At 51.3% G+C, this 25,447-nt stretch overlaps 1 protein-coding gene across 1 annotated transcript in view; it reads left to right on the top strand.

Annotated features, from left to right (window-relative positions):
- The window catches only part of ABCC12 (ATP binding cassette subfamily C member 12), a 60,888-nt gene that overhangs the window by 20,463 nt on the left and 14,978 nt on the right, over positions 1-25,447 (top strand). Inside the window, 16 exon segments of the mRNA XM_089902994.1 lie at positions 455-712; positions 4,237-4,308; positions 6,688-6,812; positions 9,063-9,135; positions 10,818-10,992; positions 10,995-11,014; positions 14,398-14,459; positions 14,461-14,523; positions 14,612-14,709; positions 14,769-14,801; positions 14,804-14,863; positions 17,649-17,759; positions 18,441-18,539; positions 20,461-20,657; positions 21,338-21,564; positions 24,203-24,340. Of these exon segments, the coding sequence (XP_089759120.1) occupies positions 455-712; positions 4,237-4,308; positions 6,688-6,812; positions 9,063-9,135; positions 10,818-10,992; positions 10,995-11,014; positions 14,398-14,459; positions 14,461-14,523; positions 14,612-14,709; positions 14,769-14,801; positions 14,804-14,863; positions 17,649-17,759; positions 18,441-18,539; positions 20,461-20,657; positions 21,338-21,564; positions 24,203-24,340 (1,811 nt within the window).

Genomic DNA, 25,447 nt, shown 5'->3' with positions numbered 1-25,447 from the left:
TTTCTGTCATTTACCCCAGAATCTGGCACAGAGTAGGCACTTGGCAGGTGTTCTGTTGAACTGAGCTGAGTGGGGACTTAGGAAGAAGACACAGCAGAGACAGAACATGTGACCTTGGTTTCATAAGCATTAGTGTCAAGCAGTGAAGCCAACCACCCAAAGACTGGCAAAAGCTGGCCATCTTGGGCATAAGGGTAAATTGTAGCTGGGATCAGCATTCTCCAATGTGGGTGACCCAGATAGGCCTTGTGGTTAAAAAGGCATCCGTTCTGCATAGTATGAGCTAATAGAATATTTTTGCTGCAGCTTCTCCTGGGGGAATGTCTTCAGACCTTTCTCGGATGTCCCAGGTAGAATTCCCAAGATTATGATTTGGGGTCATTAGAAGACATACTGGGATGATTCTTGCAAATGGATGACGTCTGCCAAGTTAATTTTGTTTCTTTATTCTTAGAAAATTCTCATAGCTAAAAGCTAAAAGAAGAGCCAGATACAGTCTTGGCTTTTAGCAAATGCCACCTTGACATGGGAGCAAGAAACCAGGGGGAAAAGTGACCTAAAGACAGTGCAGAACCAGAAGAAGCGTCTTCTTAAGAAACAGAGGCCAGAGGCATACAGTTTGAGTCCATCAGGTCAGGGAGTCACCAGTGCCCAGGAGCAACGTGGCAGCCCCAAATCGGTTCTGCACAATATAAGCTTTGTGGTGAGAAAGGTGGGTATGTGTTCCAAAGGTGTGGCCTCCATCCTTCTTCCTTGTGTCACATGACCATGGCCTTCTCAAGGCTGAATATAATTCAGTTTGAGCAGGAGGTCGTGGTGGGATGTCTCCATTTCTCCCCAAATTTTAAAGCTATGCAAATGAACCCTGGAGACATCTCTTCAAGCTGAGAGAATACTGTTGTCTTAGCGGTTGTATTAGTGCCGATCTTCAAATTCCACAGGAGTTGAGAGCCAGTTGCCGTGTTTAATGGACAATCCATTTCAGGTGGGCTAGACTCAAACTGACTAGCTTTCATAAATCTTTTCAGATTTGTTCTTAATTTCACGTTGGAGTCTAATAATAGATTATAATAGCTGACAGTTATGAGCAATTTCTATTTACGAGGCACATAATTAACTCATTTATCTACCCCAATAACCTTATGAGGTGGGTGTATAGCTGCCCCACTTTATGACTGAGGAACCAGAGACACAGCAGGTTAAATAACTCGTCCAAGTCATACAGCTCGAAAGTGGCAGAAGAGGGCTTCACACCCAGGGTGCCTGGTGCCACCATCTGCTCTTAACCACCAAGTGACACTGCTCTTGTAAAAAGCAAAATGAGTGCCACAAGCAGCCTAGGAACAGAAGCCAGCCAGATTCTGCTGACTGCTCCCCTCCCCTCGGGATTGGGGGGTAGAGTCCTTAGAGCAGCTCTGCATTTGGGGAATGTTTGACCTTCTCTTGCATGTGGTTTTCTTGCCCTGGGTACTCGTCAGCCCACAGCCCGATGGCAGTGTTGATTTTGCTGCAAAGGGCTCAGCATTAATCTCGTGCCTAATATTTTAATCTCCCATCTTGTTGACTCACCCTTTCCCCATGTGAGCACTATAGAGGGAGAGGTTCTTATGTATTATGTGACGCTAGGCTCAGTAACTGGTGTAGAGTGATACCTCGTAGCTAACAAGGCTCTCTGCACGTATTCTTTGGAAATGATATTTGGTTGGCTGAGTGCAATTGAGCTTGGCTCTCAGTGAAGTCTTGCTGTGTGCAGCCCACTTGCTTTCTCATCACTCTTCCCCGCCTATGACGTGCAGCACCCAGATCACTTCAACCATGCCTTCAGCGTTGCTCCAGAGAGGACTCAGTGAACTGCTCTCGCGTTGTAAAGAAGCCTCCTCTTAGCCCTTCATTCGCTTTCCTCCTTCTCAGTACGTTGGTGGCTCATGACTTGTCGTCAAGGACATGGTCAAATAGTTTGTGAAATAAGGTGAAGACAAAGGGTGCAGCACAATATCTTGGGCATTAGGGCTATGCCTCTCTAGCCTGGTGGACCCGGGTTCCAGTCCCAGCCACTCACCAGCTGCATGGCCTTAAGCATATTGCCTAACCTCTTCAAGCCAGTTTCTTTACCTGCTCCATGGGTATTTTAATAATAGTACCCACTTCACAAGGTGGATGGGAGGACGGAAAGACACATCACGCACAAATGCTAAGTCCCCACGGACAGGAGCTATTGCTGTTGCCTTTTTCCTCTAACAATCATGTCCAGCTTAAGTGCTGCCCTTAAATGTCCTAAACTCAAGGCACCTATGTTTTTCCAAATTTAGTTCTAAGATTCCATTAGACCATAGCCTCCTTGAGGTCAGGGCACGTATCTGTGAACTTGTTCACAGTCGTGTGGCCTTACACTGAGCCCAGAGCCTGGCACAGGGTAGGTTTCCAATAATGTTTTCCAAATAATCAGAAACTCAGGGGTGCAGGCCTCATGGATTTCCTGCTGAAGACAGGGATGAATCTAGAAGGCTTAGATCTGGCCACAAGTAGTGGACAGGACTCAACAAAGAGCCAAGTGTCTAGGGAAGCTGGATCCATCCCTGTGTCTCTTTGTCCCAAAGTCTTCATAATGCCCCGGTTCCTTGTAGTCCTTTTGGTGGAATTAAAATGGATCCGCTTCACTTACCTGCAGCGCCAGTGACAGTAAAGGCAGGGACTGCGTCTACCTTGATCACTGCTTTATTGCCAGTGCCTAGTGCAGTATCTGGTGTTCAGTAAAGACTTATCCAAGGGCTGAATGATGACAGGCAACAACCCTCTTGTGCTGGGGGTAGCAGGCAGGCGAGGGGCCCTCTGGTCTAGCTCAGGTGGGAAAGAAGCCACATTTGGCCCCGTGCTGGGCATCTTTGCTCTGAGGCATCACTGGGAGCAGGTCTCAGTGAGAATGTTCTAGATGTTCCAACTGCTGCATTGCAACATCTGCTTGAACACAAGAGTGGTCTCCCCTCAGAGTCTCCACATGGACTCCTATTCTGCCAGCCGTGCCCCCCCATAACTACACGGCTCACTCCCTTGCCCCCTCCGGGTCTTACTCAGACATCACCTGCAGCAGGTACTGTCAGTGACCCATCCGTGTGGCCTGGCCATCTTCCAGCTGCCAGATCTGCATCTGTGTGCCTGAGGGCCCTCCCCACCACCCTCAGTAAGCCAAGACGTCAACAGCCGAGGGAGCAGCTCTCAAACACTGACTGTTGGCTATTTAACCTGACTCCCTCAGCCATTGGGGGGACAAAGCCAGGCTCAGTTTTCGCAGTTCCTTGAGTTTCCCAGCAGCATTGAGCTTCATTTGCCTCCTGTGGGAGCTGACCTAAGAGCACTCCTTTGATGGGCCACCTTCCTCCTCCTGTACCATCCCCCTCCCCCAGCGGGTGTTTTCTGCACCTCCCCAGCAAGCTACCTTCATTCAATTCCTTGCTTTGGGGTCTCCTTCTGGGAGAGCTCAAGCTAAGAGGTCCACATGTCCAGTAAGTCTCCCCGCCCCCATCTCCTCGCTGCTTTATCTGCTTCCATGGCATGTATCTGACATACTCCATCTTTTACTTACTTATCTTGTTTACTGTCTCCCCAACTAAAACAGAAGCTCCGTGCGGGCAGACCCAGGCTTTTGATTGTGATGTTCTTTGCTGTATTGTGCTATTGCTGGTGTTCAGAACAGCACCTGGCACAAAGCAGGCTTTAGCAATGATTCGTTAGCTGAATTGATAAATCTGCGGCTGTAGAAAAATCCATGAAGCCAACACGCTGGAACAGCATAACTGCTCAGTAATTTCAGACTGAGTTGTGATGGAGGAAGGATGCTTTAAGAGGACTTTTAAAAAGCACCCGGCCTTCTGTACTTGCAGGCTGTCACAGTCCCTCTGGGCTGTGCAGCCTTTGACGTCCATTAGATTTACTTTCCTGGAGTTGGCACAGGACCACCCTCCTGTTCAGGGCCTGTGTGTCCCAGAGCAGCGGAAGGCTGTTCTGCACCGGTGCTTATACATGACTTCTAGAAGCCCTCTGGGTGCTGTGCTGGGTTGTGCAGACTGAGGCTCCTGCCTCCTATGAGGCCGTGTATCAGGGTTGGGGGGTGAGGCTGCAACTACCACCTCACAGAGCCAGCAGTGCCCCACTGGTCCCTGCCTGGCCTGGCCAGTGCAGTTTGGTGGTGACCCTCTAAGAACTCGGAGAATGACTGTCTTTTTTCTGTTTCTCTGGTAGGGGAAGGTCTTGGGCATCTGTGGGAATGTTGGAAGTAGAAAGAGCTCCCTCCTTGCAGCTCTCCTAGGACAGGTAAGCTCTGTGCTGAGCATTGTGACGATGGAGTGGTTCCCTGCTGGCCACATTTGGGGCCCTGGGCTCGGCCGCACTGGACTCTGTGCTCATAGTTAACGGTGATGCCCAGGAGGTCAATGCACTTGGCAGTTCCAGGCCCATGGCAGGCGGGGCTAGGCCTTCCGCGCACTCTTCCCGGTTTGCCTCCTGAGGACATGAGTTAAGCAGCGATAGCTTCCTTGCCTGGAGCTCCATCTTGGTCAAAGGAAGCAATGGATCATTAAATCCATGGTTTTCTCATGACATGCTTGGCCTGTGCTAAATAGAAAGGCCGGCCAGGCCGCTTGGCGGGGAAAAACCCAGGAACCTGCGACTCTCGGTGACTTTAGATCCATCTCCATTTCCCCAGTGTCTGCCCTGAGCAGCTGTTCCTCAGTGGAGGAGGGGCTTAATGAATGTGTGAACCAAAGCACACCTCGCGGTAGCAAGGGAGGGCAGGTGCACTCTCCTCCTTTGTCTGCTACTTCTAGCTGCTTGACCCCAGGGAAATGGCCAAGCCATTCACTGTATCCACAGTAAATGAATAATTCACAGTTGCCAAGGCTTCTCATTCCAAATGAATGAGAAATTTTCTGGGGAAAGAAATTAAGTTCTCTTTCTCTCCACTCTGTGTTCCTAAAGGGAAGTTTGGACACCTGGGGTTGCCTTTGCCTGCAATAGAGACAGGGGGATGCTAGGCTCAGAAGAGCCCCTCCAGACCAGGGTGACTCATTCTGGCCTCAGCTGACTCATTTGTAGAAAGAGTGAAAACTCCTTCCCTGCTTGAAGGCGGAGGCAGGGGCTGAGTTAGGTGAGCTGTGGCGGTCCCTCAGGCTCCGGGATGCAGCGTGAGTGCCTTTGATAACCTAGAGTCGGTAGGGGCATTACAGGTGACCCAGCCCAATTCTCCACCTAATAACATGAGTCCTTTCCACCGAATCCTATAAGAGATGAGTCAACCTCTGCTCAGATGCCTCCAGTGATGGGGAACTCATTATCTCTTTAGAGAGATTTGAGGTATATTGGAGTGAAATTTGCCTCCTTTTAACTTCTACCCTATGGTCTGCTCCTGTGGAATGTCCCAGAGAAAACAGAATCCATCTCCCATGTGACAGTGGTGGGATCAGTCCCCTCACGTGGTCACTTGGGAGGCCCCTCACACGGTCACTGGGTTAAGTGAGTGGGCTCTGGACGGCATGGTTTCACCAGCTATCTCAGTCTCATGAGCATGGATAAGTCACTTAACCTCTCTGAGCCCTGGTTGGCTCATCTGTAAAATGGGGCTAAGGATGTTGTGATGAAGACTAAATAAGATGACTGATATAACAGTAGTTACAGGACAATTCCCAGCACCAGCCACAGTGATTAGCATTTTATATGCACTTAACACAGTGCCTGGCATACACCCTATTCATTTTAGCTATTATTATTATAGTTATTGTCGTTGTTGTTATTGTTATTATCATTCTCTCTTCTCCAAGTCTAATGTTCTCTATCCCTTAGACCATTCCTGAGGAGGAATGGGGTCACATCCCTCGGCCACCTTGGCTATCGTCCTTGGCTGTCCCCAACACACTGCCACTGGCCCATGAGCACCAGCCCTGAGCACCACGGCCTGCCTCATACACCCTTTCCTGACAGCTACAAACATGGCACCACCACTAGCCTCTCCCGTTATCTGCTGAGGCTCACCATGAAGGGCCATCTTAAATGAACGTGGGTACTCAGGGTCACAGACCGGAGCCCATGCTTGTTTCTTAATTGGATTCCTCATTGTTTTGAAAGTTCAGAAGTTCTACATGAAACTAGACTTTCCAACTCCTCTTGAAAAATTAGAAACTCGCCACAGCAGGCTTGCATCCTTGCTTGGCACCAACTGTGCAATGAGGTCAAGGTTGCTTCCTTAGGATGGGGCACGCCAGGGCCACCATCCACAGCAGTGCAGGCTGTGCCCTCTCCCTGGGGGCCTGGCTGAGGAGGGTGGGGTCTAGCCAGTGCACCTGGGGGAAGAGGGAGCCTTTGTGATGGGTCTGCTCAGAAAGCATCTCATCCTAGCTGCACAAAGGTGCACGTGTGCCAGCAGCAGCCTTGCAGCCTGTGCTCTCCAGAGCATAGGGCTCACCTCTGCCCCTTCTGGAACATGCCCACCTGGCCTCTCGCAGATGTTTGACTTTGAGACCCTTGGCCTGCACAGCCGGGCTTTGCAGTGTGTGGCAAGACAGCTTGTCACCCTCTTGCACCTTCCGAATTAGTGCTCATACAGTAAGTGGATGGCAAGTGTGCAACAGGCCCCCCCCCCCCCCGAGGAGAAGGTGGCGAGGCCTGGCTCCTGAAGGTTCTCTGGTGTTGTTGCTCCAGATGCAGTTACGACAAGGGATCGTGGCCTTCAACGAGACTCTGGCCTACGTTTCCCAGCAAGCATGGATCTTTCAGGGAAATGTGAGAGAAAACATATTATTTTGAGAAAAGTATGATCACCAAAGGTAATATTAACTTTGAAGGCATGAGGCGTTTTAGTATTTGGTATAATCTGCTACAGATGCTGATGGCATTGGTAATGATTGCTAACTGGGTTTCTTTAACGAGTTCTGATTAAACATTTGTCAGATCCAAATGGATGTTGCTTTTTCTCTTCCTGATCCAAGAGTTCAGGAGAGGTGCCTTCTGCAGACCTGTGATCACGCTCTCAGAAACGTACGGAATCGCCACTCAATCCCAGTGCAGAGTAGCATATGTTCTGAGGTTCTCTGTAACAGTGCATATGGTGTCTGACTGGAGGAAGAGGAATCTGGCAAGTTTGCTTTAGGCCAAGTAACAAGAACTTTCCTTGAAATTGAGTGCAGCAGGTATGCAATTAGTCAGCCCTGAAACTATTAATTGACACCACTTTTCAGGATATATCACTGCTGATGTCCTCAAAACGACCTAATGGAATGAAAACAAAGTTCAAGTCATAATTTTTGAATTCACTTTGGACCATTGTATTTAAGCTCTGGAAATAGCTTCCTGAGGTTCTTTGCCGAGTTTGGTGTGCTGCCATGTACATTCTCTCGTTAGAGCCCCATAACCACCCATTTAAGGGAGGTCCTGGCATCATATCCCCATTTTACAGATGAAGAGGTTGAGGCCCAGAGAGGAGAGCTGACCTGCCAAAGGTCAAAGCTATTAAATGTCAGAGGAACTGCAGGCCAGCATCATTTGTTCCCACTGGAACTGCCTGACAGCCCCCTCAAGTGCCACGATGCTGAAGGAAAGACAAATGGAGTTGGTTTTACAAATCTGGCTGTCAGCTCTTTAACTGTGGTCTGGACTTTCACATCTTATTGCCTGAACCCACAAACTCTATCCTTACTGACGACATCGGCCAGCATGTGGGTTCTCAGCAAGAGATCTGTTACTTCCCCTCCTTTTTCCTGGCCACGACGTCCTGTCATCAAGAGGCTCAGTCAGGGAGTCCTTGGCACCAGCCGAACCGTTGTGCTCAGCATCTCCTGGACTGCCTTTGCCTGTGCCTCCTCCCAGCCCCGCCTGGAATGGCTCCTCTTTCGCCAGAAGCAGACTGGAGGGAGGGATTCCTGTCTTTTATTATTAGGACATCAGAGAGCAAATATTTACCAAATACCTGCAAGACACAGGACTATGCAGGACCATGTGGGCCAGCAGGGTGGCTCAGACGTAACTTTGCCCTTGAGGTGCTCAAGTCTGTAAAGGGTTGTAGGAGATGCACAATGGGCCACGGAGGAACGTGCCAAGGGCAGGAGACTGTGGCGGACTGTTCAGGGGCAGCAGTGATCACAAGAGGGAAGAGAGGGTGGCGCTTGAATTGGGCTTGAAGGATGGACTGAGCACCTTCCTGTGTGGCATCTCTAGCAGGGGTTCTACTCCTGGGGTGGATAGTGAGACTCTCAGGACCACAGGAAGCAGGAGGGTGGGAGGAAGTTTAAGATGGGGGTGGAGCTGGCAAGAAGATGGAGATGCGCTGAGCAGTCTGAATCTCATAGTCAAAGATTGGCAAAGGTGATAACATTAATTATAACTACCGCTGATGGAAAATTTGCGCACGACAGCGTGCTCTTGGCTTGATATGTGTGTTCCCGCTTCTCACAGCCCAATGAGAGTCGTTAGCCTATTGTGTAGAGTAGAGGGTGAGGATCAGGGAGGTACAGTCACTTGTTCAAGGTTACCCAGATGGATCCAAGCCCAGGTTGTTCTGATTCCAAAGCTACTGGTCTTAACCACCAGGCACACCAGCCCTAAAGTTGACACATGGGCACAATGCTCAGGGCGTCAAGAGCTGCCAGGACGTAGTGCGCCACCTGCCGGGTAGCTGCCTGTGACCTGCCTGCTCACTCTATGCTGGCGCCACCCACACGCTTCTCCTCGTCCACTAGTGGTCTTGCGGCCTCTGGGAGGCCTCCTCCAGCGACCTCAGCCCTCATTGGTGACTCCCTGCTCTGACTCCCACGAGCAATTTTCCCTTCAGGTGTTTCATGTGCACTGATTTCATCTTTCTCGAATGGTGGGAAGCCTGTGAGCAGAGGGGCCCTCCCAAGTCAACTCTGCATCAGGTAAGCAGGGCAGAGGTCAGGGGAAAGCTGCCCTTGGACATCAAAGACCAAGCAATCAGCCACCTCCTCGCCTGTCCATGGCACCAGCGCACCTTTGGAGCAACCTAGGGCTGCATGGACGTGGGGTCTTTCTCACCGTGCTGACTTCTTGCTTTCCATCCACAGGTATCAGCACACGGTTCGTGTCTGTGCCCTTCAGGTGGACCTGAGCACCCCACCTTATGGAGGCTTGACTGAGGTGAATCAAACCCAGAGCTCAGCCCCACAGCGGCTCATGGCAGATCAACCGCCAGGTCCTATGGGCTGAAGCTCTGCAGGCACCAGCTCCTTCATATCCGTGTGCCCCAGAGGACAGAAAGATCCCAGGAAATGTGGGGCAAGTCAGGTTCTACCGTTCTGCATTCTCTACCTGGGTCCTTTCTTGGGAGATACCACAATGGATGTGACACCAACTCCACTTGTGCTGGGCTCAGCCTGGTCACTCTTGGGGTCACTTCCAATTTGCCTGTCATCTCGGGGAAGGTTTCTGGTGAAAGGTGCTTCCTCACCTCCTGGGCCAGCTCTGTCATCCTAAGACAGAGGCCAAGCGTACAGCATTGTGGCTGGAGGCTCAAGGGCCCCTTCCTGCCTCACTGGCCCTGCCTGCCCAGGAGTATAAGGGTCATCTCCAAACATTGCCCCCCAGGGTTTTGTTTAAAGGGCTGGCTGGGTCCTGGGCTGAGCCTGCCAGCTCAGGTGACCCAGGGAAGTCACCGGGCCACCTTCTGTCTTCCCATCCCAGTGTACCCTCTGCACAGTCTTCCCACTCTGCCCAGGAGCCCAAAGAATGAGGCATCCTGAAGAAAGCCCAGTTCAGAGCACATTGTCATTCTCTGCTGGTACCTCCGTGTGCCTGCATCAAAGAAATGGCCGTCACAGCCACTGCAGCCCTGGCCTTCCTGCCAGGGTTTGCTTCCACCCACCCCTACCTGCCTGCCTAGGTGTGCGCTCGCCTTCCAGGCTCTAGACCTCTGCTTCTGCCAGTTGCCACCCTTCAGGTTCCCACCCCAAATCCACACCCTTGAGGAAGACTTTCCCCAGACCCAGAGTCTAAAGTAATTTGCCCCAAAGTACTTAGTTTATGCTTCTCAGTTGGCACTTGTTAAATTCTTCTTTGTGCCATTATTATGTGTATAACTAGCAACCACCCCCGCCCCCCCCCACACCACTAAGATGCTAGTTCCCAGTAGACAGGGGAATTTTCTGGTCCCACTTCATGTGTCCAGCCCCAGTGCTCAGCACAACAACTGGCTGAACTCCTGGAGGCTCACTTTGGGGTCCGTTGGATAGAATCACCTGAAGTAGGCAACCTAAGCTTTTCATCTTTCCAACAAATGTTTATTGAGCACCTGCTCTGGGCCAGGTGTGGTGCCAGGCCTTAGGGATGTAATGACGAAAAAGGCTGACATGTCTGTTATCTTCGTGGAGCTTAGACTTGCCTAGTGGGGGCGGGGAGTTGATCCACAGGTAAACAAAGAGAGACCCCTTGTTCCTCTTCTCCCAGACAGTTTTCCTTCCTGTTCATTTGTCCACTTGCCCAGAGCTTCCTGCTCAACAATGCCCTTTGGTGTTAGTGGTCAAGATGTAGCCCCTCCCTACAGGATTGCACTGGGATGGGGCTGTTGTGAGCCAGGTACCCCTCACTCAACACCGGAAGGAACTTTTCCCTATTTACCACTGCCCATCAGGCTTCCTGCAGAAGTGGAGCTTTCCACTTTCCAGGGTAACTGGTGTGGCCAGGGGGTTCCTATAAAGGGGTGATGAGCAGTCTGAAGAAGAATCTAGAGAAGCTTCAGGAAGTTCCTGGTCCCCAAGGACTGCAGGATGGGGAATGGGGTCCGGTGATGGACAGTAAGTAAGTAGCATTGCCCTTGTCTGCAGATCGGGGAGCAGGGCCTCAACCTCTCTGGGGGACAGAGGCAGAGGATCAGCCTGGCCCGAGCCATCTACTTGAACCATGAGATCTACCTGCTGGATGACCCGCTGTTGGCCGTGGACGCCCACGTGGGGAAGCACATCTTTGAGGAGTGCATTGAGAAGGCGCTCAGGGGGAAGACCTGGTGACCCACAAGCTGCAGGTGACTGGGACCAGCAGGACCCGTGAGGTCATGAAACGGGTGCGGCACTTGATGCTCACAGAGTCTCTTCTTCTGCCTAAACCTGTTGTCCTCACCTGGACCAGGTCAGGGAAGGGGAGAGGTGCACAGGAGACACCGTGACCGTCCCCGGCCATCCTGGCTCGCACCTGGCCCTGCCTGCTCCTCTCTGTGCACGGCTTCCGTTGCCCTACCTTTGGGCTCAAGGGGCCAAGACCTTTCCTCCATCAGAGGGAGATTCTCCAGCTCTGGACCACTGACCCCTACCTGTGGGGTGGACACGGGGCACCTTCTCCAGCTCTGGACCACTGACGGTGAGGAGATGGGAAGTCGGGTAGGAACATTTAGACCAACCTTTCCTCCCGCAAGGGCTGGGCAGGCCTGAGGTGGCAGGAGATGACAGATCCCTTGATGAGAGGTCCAGATACCCCTGGCATCATTCCCCAGGGGAAAAAGGCTGGAGACCAGGACTTCAGAACTAAGGCAAGAAGCTTCTCCCTGCCCAGAGCCACGCTCTCAGGCTTAGGAACATGAATATTGCCCAGGAAAGGGACTGACTGAATCCCCTGAATGAGCTTGGGAATTTGGCAGGGTGGGGACAATTCTTACAATGTCAGCCCCATGTAAAGGGTTCTGGATGCCTGGTGGGAATCCAGGACCCCTCTCTACCCTGAGATAAGCCAGGTTACCCCTGTCCTACAGTGACTCCCCAGAGATGTGCTCTGTGTGTGGGTGTACGTGTGCGTGCACATGCGTGTGCATCCCCTGCAGGAGGAGGGAGCCCACAGGACTGGCCTGTAATGAGAGGTCAATTGGAACAGAGGCAGCAGAAGTCCTGTCTCCTGACTCTCCTGCCACCTGTGGAGAAACGTTAAACTAGGGGTAAGAGGCAGAACTCTCAGCCTTTTCAAAGGTAAGTCAAGCTGGGATGGGAGCTGGCAGCAAATGAAGTTGCCATGGCTACAGGATGCTGTAGCCAGCATCTTTAGCCTCCTCTGTCAGTGGCCAGAAGGGCTGGCCAAAGAGGAAAAAGTTTCTTCAAGACCCAGGAAAACCAGGCCTTCCTATACCTGTGGCTTTGCCCCCAGCCTCTGCCTCTGTTTGCTGAGGGCTAGAGACCTCAGAATAAGCTCCAAGCATCTGAATTTTGCATGTGGGGATTGCTCAGGTTTCCTCTGAGTGGCATCTGTCACCTCCAGGAAGCATCCAGCTGGGCTGGTGCGGACAAGACCTCCTCGTTCCTCTGCTGGGCAGGGACCAGGGTGAGGAGAAGGTTGGATTTCTTCTGGGTCCCCATGAGGTGACTGGGAAAGGGCTCTCGCCCATCTAGGGTGCTAAATATGGTGACCACAGCTCTGCAGTGCAAGGGTCCCGTCCCTGGAGACCATGTGTAGCAGGGAGGGCTGTCCTGGAGTCCTGGGGGTGCACAGGGAGACTCCCGGCACCTGACGGATGTGGGTCAGAGCTGTCTTTGCAGGAGTCCTCGAGGGGGGAGAATGTGACCTTGGCCCTGGCCCTATCTCTGAACCTCACTCACCAGCAGTATGAACTCAGGCAAGAACCCAGGAGGCCTCAGAGACTCTATTTTTCACCAAGGTCATTTCATCTTACTTTTTGTGTGTTGAAAAATACAGGCAGCCACCAGATGGCACTGGAGTCTCAGTCTGGCCATGAATTGTTGGGGAGGAGGCACTCAGAGCCCGGACCTGGAGCCTGTGGGCTTTTCCAGAACATTTCTCAGGCTGCTTTTACTCTGGGGCCCGCGGGCAATCTGTATGCTTCCGGGTGCTCAGGCTGGATGATTGCCCTTCTATTACTTGAGGAAACAAATGAAATGAGGCCGCTGGCCTGCCACTGAAATCCAACCCAGGGCCAGATTTCGTGAGTTTGCAGAACAAAGCTGCTCAGATCACACCTAATCTCACTGGAGAGAACTGGGAGCTTGCTGGCCAGAGGGGCTGCACCAGGAACTTCAGAGGCTGGAATGTGTGCCCCTACATCTGTGCCTCAGTTTCCACATCTGAGAAATGGGCTGATAATAATGCTGCCTGCTTTCTTCACTGGGTTGTGGGAGACTGAGAGATAGGAGACGAGATCGGCCTTTGAAACTTAGAAGATGCTGTGCAAAGGTGAGAGGTGATTTTCAGGAAAATGGCTCTGTCAGAAAGTGTCTCAACTGGACATTAAAAGCCAGACTGTCCCTCCTTGGGCTGTCTGGGAAAGTGGACAGGGCAGTTAGTACAAAGGAAGCAGGAAGGCTGGAGCTGTCCAAAGCCAAGCGAAACTGCTGTCATTTGGCCTTTTGGGCACCACCCTCTTCCCCCCAAACCCAATCAGATGCACAAGGACCAAATGCAGCTACTTCTTTCAGGGTTTCAATCAAGAGCATCAAAGGTAGATCTGACCTTGGGTGAACCCCAAAGCACAGGGGAAAGACCTGTATTTTAAGGCCCTGTTTTGGCTGAACGATCTTAGATCTCACAGCATCTTGTCCACCTCTAAGAGGGTCTTCCTGCCCCTAGATGGGCTGATCCTATGGGGAGAGCTTGGTCTCATTCCAAAATGAAAGGAAACTCCTCTTAGCAGCTCTTTGATTTCAGGCATGATATGGAAATGAAGGGAACTCAAATTAGAAAAACAGAAGTGCTTTGGGCAAAATGTAGGATGCTATCATGAAATGCGGCTATATTTTTATTGTACAGATAAAGCTGGTGTAAACTCCTCAGGCCAGGTAGTGTGGCCTGGAGGCCGGAGACTGCACGGTAGGCTACATCACCTGTAGCCTAGATGAGGATGATGAGGTGGGCTTGTAATGCTACAACAGAGGGAAGCCATCTCTGAGGTCATATTTCCCCTCTCCACCAAACCTTGGCTGCAGTGACTTTGTCAATTTCATACTCCCAACTCTCCATGACGAGATTTCTTAGCACAGCAGCTCACGTAGGAAGCAATAGCAAAGGAAGGCTCAATATGCTTCACAGTGGCAACCAAAGGTCTCTTTTATACTCATGAGACCCGTGGGCACTAGATCAGTGCTTCTCAACTGGGGGCCATTTTGCCTCCTAGCCGGAACTGGGCAATGTCTGGAAACACTTTTGCTTGTCACACCTGGGGGAGGAGGTGCTCCTGACATCTAGTGGGTAGAAGCCAGGGAGGCTGCTAAATATCCTACAATGCACAGGTCAGTCCCCACCCCACCCCACCCCCCAACAAAGAATTATATGGCCCTCAATGTCAGTGGTGCCAAGGTTGAGAACCCCTGGACCAGATGAGCCTGGGACACTGCTGAATGGGAGTCTGGCACGGCTCTCTTCTCTCTCTTCCAAGGCAGAAGCTCGTTGTAGATTGCTTTAATATCTCTGCAGTTCCTGGAGTGTTGTGACCAAGTCATCTTGTTGGAAGATGGAGAGATCTGTGAAAAGGGAACAGTTAATGGAGGAGAGAGGACTCTATGCAAAACTGAGTCACAACCTCTGAGGGTTGCAATTCAAGTTAAAACTCTTCGGCCTTGGGTGCAAAAGATTGGGTACCTTCCCTCATGGTTTCTGGCCTGGAGAAGTTCCTTCATTTCATTTTCAGAGGAATTTCATTTTGTCTCCAGGATCCTGAGCACATTTATGATGCAGCAGTGGTGGAAGCCCTTAAGGAGAGCCCTGCTGAGAGAGATGAAGAAACTGGTGCAATCAGAGCTCCAATCACGCCTCTCTTATCACCCATGGCTCACGAGTGGACACAGATCTCTCCTTATTTCTCACCCTAGTTTTGGATCCAGAGATGAGAAACATGATGGAAAAGAACCTGAAACAGAATCAGAGTTTGTAGACATAAAAGGTATTTACCTTTCATTCCCTCAGTTACATACTCTTAACTATGTGTTGGGCACCTACCATTTGGGACAGAGAAGTGTAGGCACACTGTATGTCCTTTGGGGCAGCTAGAATTATGTGGTTCACCATAGTGTGAGCCTCGGGGCTCAACTGCCGGAGTCCAAATTCTGGCTCAACCACTTACTAGTTTTATGACTTTGAAGCAAGGTACTTGGCCACTCTTAGTTCCTTAATCCATAAAATGGGGGAAATAAGAGTACCAACTTCATAGGTTCTTGCAAAGATTACATTAGAAACTGTGCGTAGAAGGAATAACACCGTGCCGACGCAGAGTGACCCGCAGCAGTTGTTGTTATAATGATGATGATTAGGTGGAAAGGTCAAAGCAATGCACACAGATTAATTACACGCAGAAGTGCACACAGGAGATGTTTCCCAGTCTCTATGGGGAGCATTGAGAAAGAATTGTGCATCTGTGAAGAGACTGAGGTGGGATAAGGTTATTCATTCTTTCCACAAAAGGACTCAACATTCTACTATGTGCCAGGCACTAAGCTAGGCTGGGAAGAGAAAGTAAATACGCCCCTGTCCTCGGAATCTTTTGGTCTGGTGGGAGCCACCTGCAAGAGGATAATCATGGGAAGCTGTGAGAAGAGTAATGGGGAGCGGGGGTGGGAGTGAGAAGTCAGGGAGGGCTTCACAGAGGAGGTGAACTTTGGACTGGTCCTTTAAGCATATGTAGGAGTTTGCCAGGGACACTCTGGTGACAAGGAGGGGAAAGGGGAGGACTTGGGCTCGAGGGCATCAGGCAATTCCAGGAAGGCAGAGAGGAGAGATGTGGGAGATAAACTTGGCGAGCTGTCTCTCCTCCTTAGACTCTGTTGCCTTCCATCCCTTTATCCAGTCAACATTTGTCGAGCACCTACTCTGTGCCCTACCCCTCACTGGGCAGTGAGAGGGCAGAGATCAAAATACCCCTAGCTCAAAGTGCCCACAGCAAGGTTCCTCAAAAATGTGTAGCTGAAAAAAACCCTTAGCATATTTGATCAAATTTAAGATGCCATCCATTTTGAGAGCACCATCATTTTATGTAGCACTAAGAAAAGTCTCTGCCAATTAGATGATATGGCATACTACCGAATGGGACACATCCTGATTTCAGAGATGCTAAAATGCAGGGAAAAAATGTGAGTCTTCTTATCGATGAAAGTTGGCACCATTAATGGTGCTTGTGACAAATGCGTGCCCATTTGGAAAGACAATATATTTTTATCACTCTGGAGGCGGCCAAGGCTGAAATGGGGGGGGGCTGTAGTCTCTTCCACGCTTTCCCAGGGAAGCTCCAGGCTGCTCAGGATTTGGGGTCCTGTGGGGAGAGTAAATCCTGCCCCTCTTCTCCTCCTCATGCCCCTTCTCTGGAGAGGAAAGGGAAAGTGTGAAATTAAATGCTCTGAGAGCTATAGGAAGGGAAGGGTTGAAGGTGACAGCCCACTGGGCTGGCACGAGGGCATTTTCCAGGGGCAGCGAAGGTGAGCAGAGCATCAGCAGCACGGCTGACTGGGCGGGGGCTGCAAGGGGATCTGACAGTTCCTTTTACGCTCTAGGGTGCCATTCGTTAGGCTCTGCTGACCCATCGAGGTGACCCCCTCATGCTGCAGCCCCAGAGGGAGACACAATGAGTGAAAGTCAGGCTGAACATTTCAAAGAAGCGCGAGGGTTCCCAGGCAGAGAGGATAATGGCAGCTCTATTCATGGAGGCACCTTTGAGATGGGACAGTTTTCCTTGCCAGGGCAGGATGCAGAGAGACCTGCGAAGGGGGGGCCCCTTGTCTGGCTCTATTTATCTCTGTTTACAAGAGCCAGGTATAACTACAGCGTGCTGCTTTGGAGTGGACATTTTCATGCTCCTCTGTGTAGGAGAGGGAAGAGACGTGCACTCAACCCTGGCTTCTGGGAGCTCTTAGGCAGCCTCCCTGCACCTCTGAAAGCTGTTTCAATGAGAGCTTGACGGTCATTTGCCCTCACCCTTTGGAAAATGGAGAGGACTTGGGACAGCCACGTGGAGGGAATCAGCAATCCACCTGGGAGGATGCCCCAGGTTTCTTCGCATGGTGTGAGCTCCATGGTAGATGCCTTCTTGTTGGCCCTGTAGTAGATGGTGTGGGTGCCCTTAGCACTTCTGCGCACACAACCCAACACCCAGCTGCCATACCTGCATCCCTTTGCCTGGGGCTCTCTCGTAGCTGCCAGCTGCAGGTCAAGGTAGAAGTGCTGGGGAATTAGCCCCTGGGGAGAGCCCTCACCCAACAGCCAACGGGAGTTTGTGTAGAAACATCCCAGATCCCGCTGATCACAAGAAAGACCTCTGAGTTGTAGTTCTGTCCCAGCCTGAGATTCCTCTGTGCTGGGTTAAGCTCCCATCGCCCATGGGTGCTGCTGCCTTGATGAGACATCTTTTATTGTTGCCTTCCTTTCCCTGTACCCTTTAGCTCTGGAGTAAACTGCATGCGTTCACATCCTCTTCTTAGGATCTGCTTCTGCAGAACTAGATCAAGACAACCCCTGTCTCCCCAGGGCTGAGCACATAGTAGGTGCTTAATAAATATATTTCTCAAAACACTGAAAATCACCTGCCTCACAGGGCTGTAATGAGGACCAAATAAAACAAAATGAGCAAAAGTATCTTGGAAATTTCAAAGCATAGGGTTAGTGGAAGAAAGGATGGCAGTTGGCCCTAGTGGTGGCCGGGAGTGGGCGGGAGGGGGCCTGCCCCGCGGGGAGCGCCGCAGGACTTGTGTTTGTCCCCACGGTTCCTCTGCACCAGCTCATCCAGACTGAGTCCCCCCGGGGAGGAACCGTGACCTGGAAAACTTATCACACGTACATTAAGGCTTCTGGAGGTTCGGTAGAAAACAACGGGTTTCTTGATTTAATTTGCATTAAAAAATTCTTTCTTAAGCTGTTGGGTTCATGTTTTATGGTTTCTTTAATAATTACTCTCTTTATGCTAGGGTCATTTATCAGTGCTTTTATTCTTTCCTCCTAAAAATCTAAAGTCTGATAAAACAGCCTTTTAAATGGAATCATCCTTTATCTCCATTAAAGCTGCCAGACTCCCTTTATTGAAACTGAGTGAGCAGCAGCATGACCCAGCTATGGTTCTTGTGTAACCTCGCTCTCTAATCGCTGAGGACAGCAGCCACCCACTCGTTGCCTGTCTTCAGTGCGAGAGTCATCTCCATGAGCAAAACATATCTGAGAGTTTCATTCCTTGTCTCCCCTCAGGGATTTTGTTTGTTTTAAAATACTGAGTCATATCTATTAAAGTGAATAGTGGTGTTTTTTTTTTTTAATATGTTGACAATTTGGACCCATGTTCCAACCAGGTGGAACAGATGTTCCCATTGGGGGTTCAGGGACCTAACACTCAGACTTGTCACATCAGCCTAGAAAGTGGTTCCCGGGGTAGAGGCCATTTTCCTACAGGCTTTGATTTTCCCACCAGGGTTGGACCCAAAGAAGAGAAGGCCCCGACAGCCCCCTGGCCTCTGTAACCCCTGGCCCTCTATCCTCCCCTGCAGGGTACTTCCTCTCTCCGTGGTCTCTCTTCCTCGTGATGATCGGCAGCTCCGTCTTCAGCAACGCGTGGCTGGGTGTCTGGTTAAACAAAGGCTCACAGCTGAGTTCCCTTTTGGCTTTGGGAAATGCTGAGTCAGTTGCTAATGGAGAGTCTGAACACCATACAATGAGCCTTCCACAGCCCTCTCCACGAGGCTGAGGTCAGCTGCTTGCACTACACAACTCAACTCCTGAAATCCCTTTTGATTTTTCAAGACAAGCAGGGCATCCAAATTTGTATGTGCCACCTTCAAATGTTAAAGGATTGGCTAAAAACTTGTGCCAGGCAAATGCAGCATGGCTGGAGTCGTGCACATGCAGGATAGGGTCAGCTCTGCAACCTCTGTTGTAAGGCACCTCTGAGGAGTGTCTGGGAAGGGCTGGGGAAGCCTAACACAGATTTCTGTCTTCTTGCCTCTGAAGAGAAACTGGCATCTTGTCATGGACACTGTCTGGTGTCAGAGAGTTCTACCTGGCTCTGCTCCCCTACAGGAATAAGACATGCAAAAGTCAGACTGGGTCCCTGGATGTGCTGTAGGGCCATTGGGGGGCCTCTCTCTGCCTCCCAAGCTCTCATCTAGGCCAAGCCCCTCCTGGGAAGGACAGATAAACCTGCTCTCCCTCAAGCTTGCTGGAAACTCTCCCAGATTTTGGCCTATGGTTTCAAAGCTTTCCTGGAGCCCCGGAAAATGCTGTGGGGTTGCCTGCCCATCCTCCAAGATTACATTTGGGTACAGTTCTGTTTCTATGACAACCAAAGGGAGGAGGCCCTGGGAAGACATGGGCAGGGGAGAGGATGCGATTGCCCTCCTGGAGTTTGGCGTAGCTCCCTGAGACCAGTCCCAAGGGGAGAAGCCAAGGGGTGGCCTTCTCTGTGCAAAAAGAGAGCCATCTCTGGAATGTCCCCCAGATCCCTGCTTGCTCATGAAGAGCCCTTTCCTTGGAGAACCCAAGGGGTGAGTCAGAGCAGAGCCTCTCCCTACACGTGGTGCTTCCCCAGTAGGCCAGTGCCATGCTAATTGGGCAGCAGCAATGATGGCTGACCCACGCATTGGCACCACCACCAGACACTGTGGGCATAGCCCACAGCGCAGCGAAACCTCCTCTTCAAGATGGTCCTTTGGTCAGTTAGCTCCGCAGGGATGCTTTTGCTTTTATGGATGTTCATCCAGCCTCTGGTTTACATTTCCGCTATTGCTGTAATAAGCAAAATGGCATTTAGAAGAAAGATGCTTGTTCGCTCCCCAAAGGCAGTCTTGACTTTTAGCACATGGCTCAGAGAAAAGCAAAACTGCCACTTTTTCAGGAGGAGGAGATGGCCTCCCTCCAGAAATGCAGGCAAAAACACGTGTTCTCCTCGTGCAGGATGGAGTGTGGTCTCCTTGAATCCTCCCAGAGTCCTTGGTTCATCAGGCTCCCTCCTCCCCACCGCCGACTTCAGGGCAGTGGACCAGCGCCCTCCTAGGTGCACCCTGAGAAAAGGAAAGGCAGAGGGCCCTGGGGGGGGGCTGGTCCATCATACAGAGAAGCTCCTGAGTCTCCCCGAAGGCCTGGTGGTTTCTGCCATCAGGTCTCTGATTCCCTGGCCTGTCTGGGCTGCCTGAGTGTTGCTCGGCCAGCATATGGAACCCAGATATTGTTGCTTCTGTGATTTTCCTGGCCCAGCATCACCTCTGGTCTCCTGAGGTGCAGTTGGTTTCTGAGATGACTGCCCTGTACAAACCTGGTTTGTCTGCTCTGCTTTTCTCACTGACTGTGCTGAGCCTCGTCAGCCAGGGGCCCTTGGGGGCCCAGCGGCCCAGCAGGAGGACCCATGCAAAGCTCAGGAGTCCCCACAGGGAACTGACTTGATTTTACCACCTGACTCATTCTTAACAATTATGCACTCCTTTTTAGCTTCTTCTCCCTGGAAAGATTCTCTGAAAAATTCCCATTCTTTTGACAGTTGATCAATTCTTGGTGCCTCTTGTTTTCCTCCCAAGATGACATGTGGGCCTCACGGCATCATGAGCACGTGCGAGGTGGGCCCGGTGCCGGCAGACACCGGGCCGAGGGTGTACCAGTGGGCGTATGCAGGGAGCATGGTGTCCGTGCTGGTGTTTGGTATCACCCAAGGCTTCACTTTCACCAAGACCACGCTGATGGAATCCTTCTCACTGCACGACCGAGTGTTTGACAAGGTACAGGCTCCCCATCTTCTGCCCCAGGGGCTGCATGTGCATCGGTACATCAGTCAGTGGGGTTTATTGATCACCTGCGATGTGCCAGACACTGTGCTCAGCTCTGGGGTGGACACTGCTCACGGAGCTTATAGTCGAGTCTGGGAAGAGTCTCCCAGTATCTAATTGTCAACTGCAAAGGCAAACTTCAGGGAGCTGTGGGTGTGTCATGGGCCCAGGCAGGGCTGGGGGTGAAGGTGTGAGTGGTCAGGAAGGTCTCCCTGGAACACTGCCCTGGAGCAGACGTGTGCAGGCCCAGAGGGCATCTCCTGCTCCAAGGAGCTCTGAGGACATCAGGCCCCCTCTTCATTCCGCTGTTGCCATGGAGGGCCCTGGCCGGAGCACACAGGTGTGCCCCCCATCCCACCCCGCCACACACACACTTGGCCTTTTATTGCCCTGGGCAAAAAATCCCTCCCTCCTCCAAGGAGGCTGAACCCCTCCACGGTCACTCTCATCCACGGTGGTGGCGAGAAAGGGCCACATTCTCGCTTTCCCAGGACGGCCTGGCACATTGTGTTGGCCCCCAGAAAAAACCTCAGGCCTGGCTCACGATCCCAGCCCCAGGGAGCGCCGGACGGGGCAGGGGTGGGGGTCACCAAACAGGCACCTAGCCCCTGACCCTCCATCGTCGCCCACAGATCCTGGAGAGCCCGATGAGTCTCTTTGACAGGACTCCCTCCGGCCGGCTAATGAACCGTTTCTCCGAGGACACGAACGAGCTGGACGTGAGGCTGCCGTTTCATGCCGAGAACTTTCTGCAGCAGTTTTTTATGGTGCTGTTTATCCTCATGATACTGGCTGCCGTGTTTCCTGCTGTCCTTTTAGTCCTGGCCGGCCTGGCTGTAGGCTTCTTCATTCTTTTACGGTAGGTCAGTGCACGATTTAAAAAGGAGCACACGAAACCTATGCATATTTGGTTAACCCTGTGCAGTGACCCAGTAGTATCCGGTGGTACTGAGTCCTTGTTGTCTTCTCTGAATGGTGGAGCACGTTGATTTTTGGTGATGTGCTAAGTGCTCGGCATACATCTGGCATTTGAGCCTCAGAGCAACGCTGAGGGGTGGATATGGCTGGGAGATTAAGTCACTCGTCCCAGGCCAGGAAATGAGCGACCGTGGTTGCTGTCTACCTGCTGTTATGTTCTTAACCACTGGGCTTTGCCATTCCTGCTGCTGGAGGATAGAGGAGACCAGTCTCTCCGAGCTTTAAGAAATAGCCCCACCTGGCCACTGATGTGGTGAGAGAAAGGCCTTGGCTGCTTGGCACTGAGGGGTCCCCGTGCCCACATTCACACCTACCCTGGGGGAAAGCAGGAGGGCAGCATCGGTCCCAGCTTTCCAGGAAACCCAGCTCCTCAGGCCCTCCCTCGCCCTGGGCGAGCTGGAGTTCTCATCAGGCAGCCTGCTGGGTATTGCGTGAGGGCTAAGGATTGGAAATCAGTTGAAATTTGCAACAGGGTCCCAGCTCTGCTGCCAAACTAGCTGGAGGACCTTGGAGAAGTCGGAGGAACGCTGCAGGCCTCAGTCTCCTTATCTCTAAAATGGTAATCATCGAAACATGCGCCTCGCCTGTTCTGCAGGGGTTCTCAGAGGATCAATAAGTGTCTTGTAAATTAGAAATGGGACACAATATTATACAAACTTTGAGTTTCTATAAAACTCAACGAAATGTTTATCACGTTCCTAAATGTGCCCAGCCCTGGTCTGGACACGGAGGGTCTTGAAGAGGGTGCCCAGATTGCAAGGATTCAGCCCACAAATCGTAGACCCACGCCCACCTGTAAGCAGGAACATCACACTCAGAGCTGAGTTTTAGAAATATTGCTGTGGCCATTGCACAGTGTGGAGGGTGGATGAAGCTACAGAAAGACTGAGACAAGGCTAGAGGATTGGAGACTCTTGCAGTATAGAATCTGAGTGAGAACTGAGACATAGGCAGCAGCAGTCAGGACAGAAAAGAGGTGGATTCGGGAGCCATTTCACAGATAGTCTGTTGGGGTTGGGGGATGGGAGAGGCCAAGGATGAGTCCAAGACGGGGAGTGCTGTGAAGACAGATATGAGTGATACAGGAGGAGACGCAGTTGGGGGTGATCAAGATTACCGGTTTGATTTTGGATGGTTCAAGGTTGTGGATCAAGTCCACAGATGACGCCACAGACAGTGCAGAATGTGCGTGTAGGGATGCATGGTCAGAGAGCCTGACTCCACGTCCTTGGCTGAAGCTGGCGTCGCCATGGGAACTAGCACATGTGCCCTGGGAGTTGGGGGAGCGGGGCTCTCGCTTCAGTCTCCCACTGCCTCCTTTGTGACTCTGAGAAAGGACACATGGGCCTCAGTGTCCAGATCAAGAGTTTATTGCAGCGACCAAATACAAATAATTTCTGCAAGTCCTTTACAAACCATAACAGGTCCTGGGTGCCACTTCTTAAAATGGATTCCTTGGGCTGGTGTTTGTTTTTGTAATCTGTGTGTTTGTCTGACCATTCATTGTTCCTGTCTGTTCTCCCCTCTGTGCTGTTGACTTACTTAGTAAAAGGTTTTTCTCTGCCCTGCACCCCTACTTCTTGCTACAAGACAGGCCAGATCAGGCTGATCCAGACTGAGTTACCCAGTGTTTCCAGCTAACTCGCTTGAGCTCTGAATGAGGTTTCCCTTCCTCTCTCCTGGGTGAGTGTCAGCTGAGTCTGGAGTCCAGATCAGATTCGCTGCACGGGCCAGCTGCCAATGTGCGTGCCGAGGGCAGCGGTCTCACACTCGCTGGGGCCCTGGGGGAGTTACATCCCACGGAGCATTTGGTTTTACAATCAGCTCCTGAGGTGACAATGTTCAAATGTTGTTCAAAATTACCTTTGAAAATGTCTTTAGAAGATCGCATATTGGCAGTTGACACACCAGATCCAGATTTTCCTCCACAATTGGAACAGATCCCTTTTTCTTTGGTCGGGTACCCAGAAGTAGCTGGCTTGTATTTAGGGGCTGCACTGTGTGAAAAACACTAGTCTTCAAAGAAGAGAGTCACAGCTCGTGCAGCGAGACACTCATGCTGCAAGAAGCCTTCAGAACTGAGACCACAGGAAGGAGTGGCTCAAATTTCTGAGACCCCACCCTCACACACAGGGATGGGCCCCCCAAGAGGAGAATGGCGGGCGAGCCCCTCCTCCCTGGTTAGATAGCATCGTCCGTCTTAAATTTGTCTTGAGTGCCCAGTTGGATTTGAGCTGAGGGGAGTACTGGGAGACCCCATTTGGGGCCCTCCGGGCCACTCTTGGTTTTCCCAAAGCATTTTTTTTTTTTTTTTTTTTTTGCGGTACGCGGGCCTCTCACTGTTGTGGCCTCTCCCGTCGCGGAGCACAGGCTCCGGACGCGCAGGCTCAGCGGCCATGGCTCACGGGCCCAGCCGCTCCGCGGCATGTGGGATCTTCCCGGACCGGGGCACGAACCCGCGTCCCCTGCATCGGCAGGCGGACTCTCAACCACTGCGCCACCAGGGAAGCCCCCCGCAGCATTTTTCACAGAGGACTCCAGGAGCTCAAGAAAGTCGAGAGTGTCAGCCGGTCCCCCTGGTTCTCCCACGTAGCCTCGTCCACGAAGGGCCTGGGAACCATCCACGCCTACAACAAGAGGGAGGACTGCGTCAGCAAGTAAGTCCTGGGCAGGCCCTGCCCCAGGGCTTCCGCTCCCTGTCAGCCCCAGCGGGAGGCCCAGAAAAGCCGGCTGCTCTGGCTCTGAGGAGGGAAGTCTGGGTGGCGCGGCCTGACTGTGGACGGAGAGCCGGTAGAACGGAGGAGGTGCCCCTCACACACTAGGCCTTTCTCCCCAGTGTCCGAGGCCCCCAAAGACTCGAGCTCATCCAATGACAACCTCAGTACAGGGTTTTACATGTTTTATTTTTTTCTCCCTAAAAGTAAAATGTGTTCAGTTCAGGAAAATAGGAGAAAACAGAAAAAAAAAAAAAATCACCCATGGGCCCCCAACCCAAATCCTATTAATATTTTTGTGTATTTCCTTCCAGTCTTTTCTTTTTTTCTATTTCTGAAGTATTTATAATCATTTTTGTCTTGTTTTATTTTTAAATAGCATTTTTCATGTTATTACATATTCCTTGTAAAAGTCATTTTTAAAGACCACATTACATCTCACTTCGTAGATGGACCAGTTTTCTTCTTTTTAAAATGTCGGGACTAGATTAATAAATTTCTCTGGAGTCCTCCAGCTCCAAACTTCTAAAACACTGTATAATCACATATAATTAGTGTGTATCAATCACAGTAGGCTCACTGTGGTAACAAACAACTACAAATTTTAGGGGCTTAACACAATATGTATTTATTCTTCCTCAAGCCACACCTGAATGAGGGTCCATGGGGCAGGGGTAGGGGATTCTGCTCCACACTCAGGTACACGGTCTCTCTCCATCTGGGGCTTTTCCATCCTGAGGGCCTTGGGGACCTTTCCAGAATCCTCTGGTCTAACTGGAAGGTAAGAGGAGAGATGTGGGTAGAGGACCCCAATGAAGGCACTCATCATTTCTGCACACTCATTGGCCAGAGATCAGTCACATGGGTGCACCTAACTGCAAAGGAGGCTGGGAAATGTAGTCCAGCTGTGGCCACAGGAGGAAAAGAAAATGGAGTTTGGTGAATCTATAGCGTCTCTGCCACATAGATGGTTTTTCTCCACCCTCATCCTTTCCCTCCTTAACAGCCTAACACACACTTCAAAGTTTGTGTCTCTCTCTCCCCACCACC

This window comes from Delphinapterus leucas, chromosome 20 (assembly GCF_059928025.1).
Source record: "Delphinapterus leucas isolate spDelLeu-1000000601 "Yukka" chromosome 20, BTC_Dleu_Yukka2, whole genome shotgun sequence".
Taxonomy (NCBI): domain Eukaryota; kingdom Metazoa; phylum Chordata; class Mammalia; order Artiodactyla; family Monodontidae; genus Delphinapterus; species Delphinapterus leucas.
Note: the sequence above shows the minus strand (reverse complement) of the source record. Positions and strands in the feature narration are given on the sequence as shown.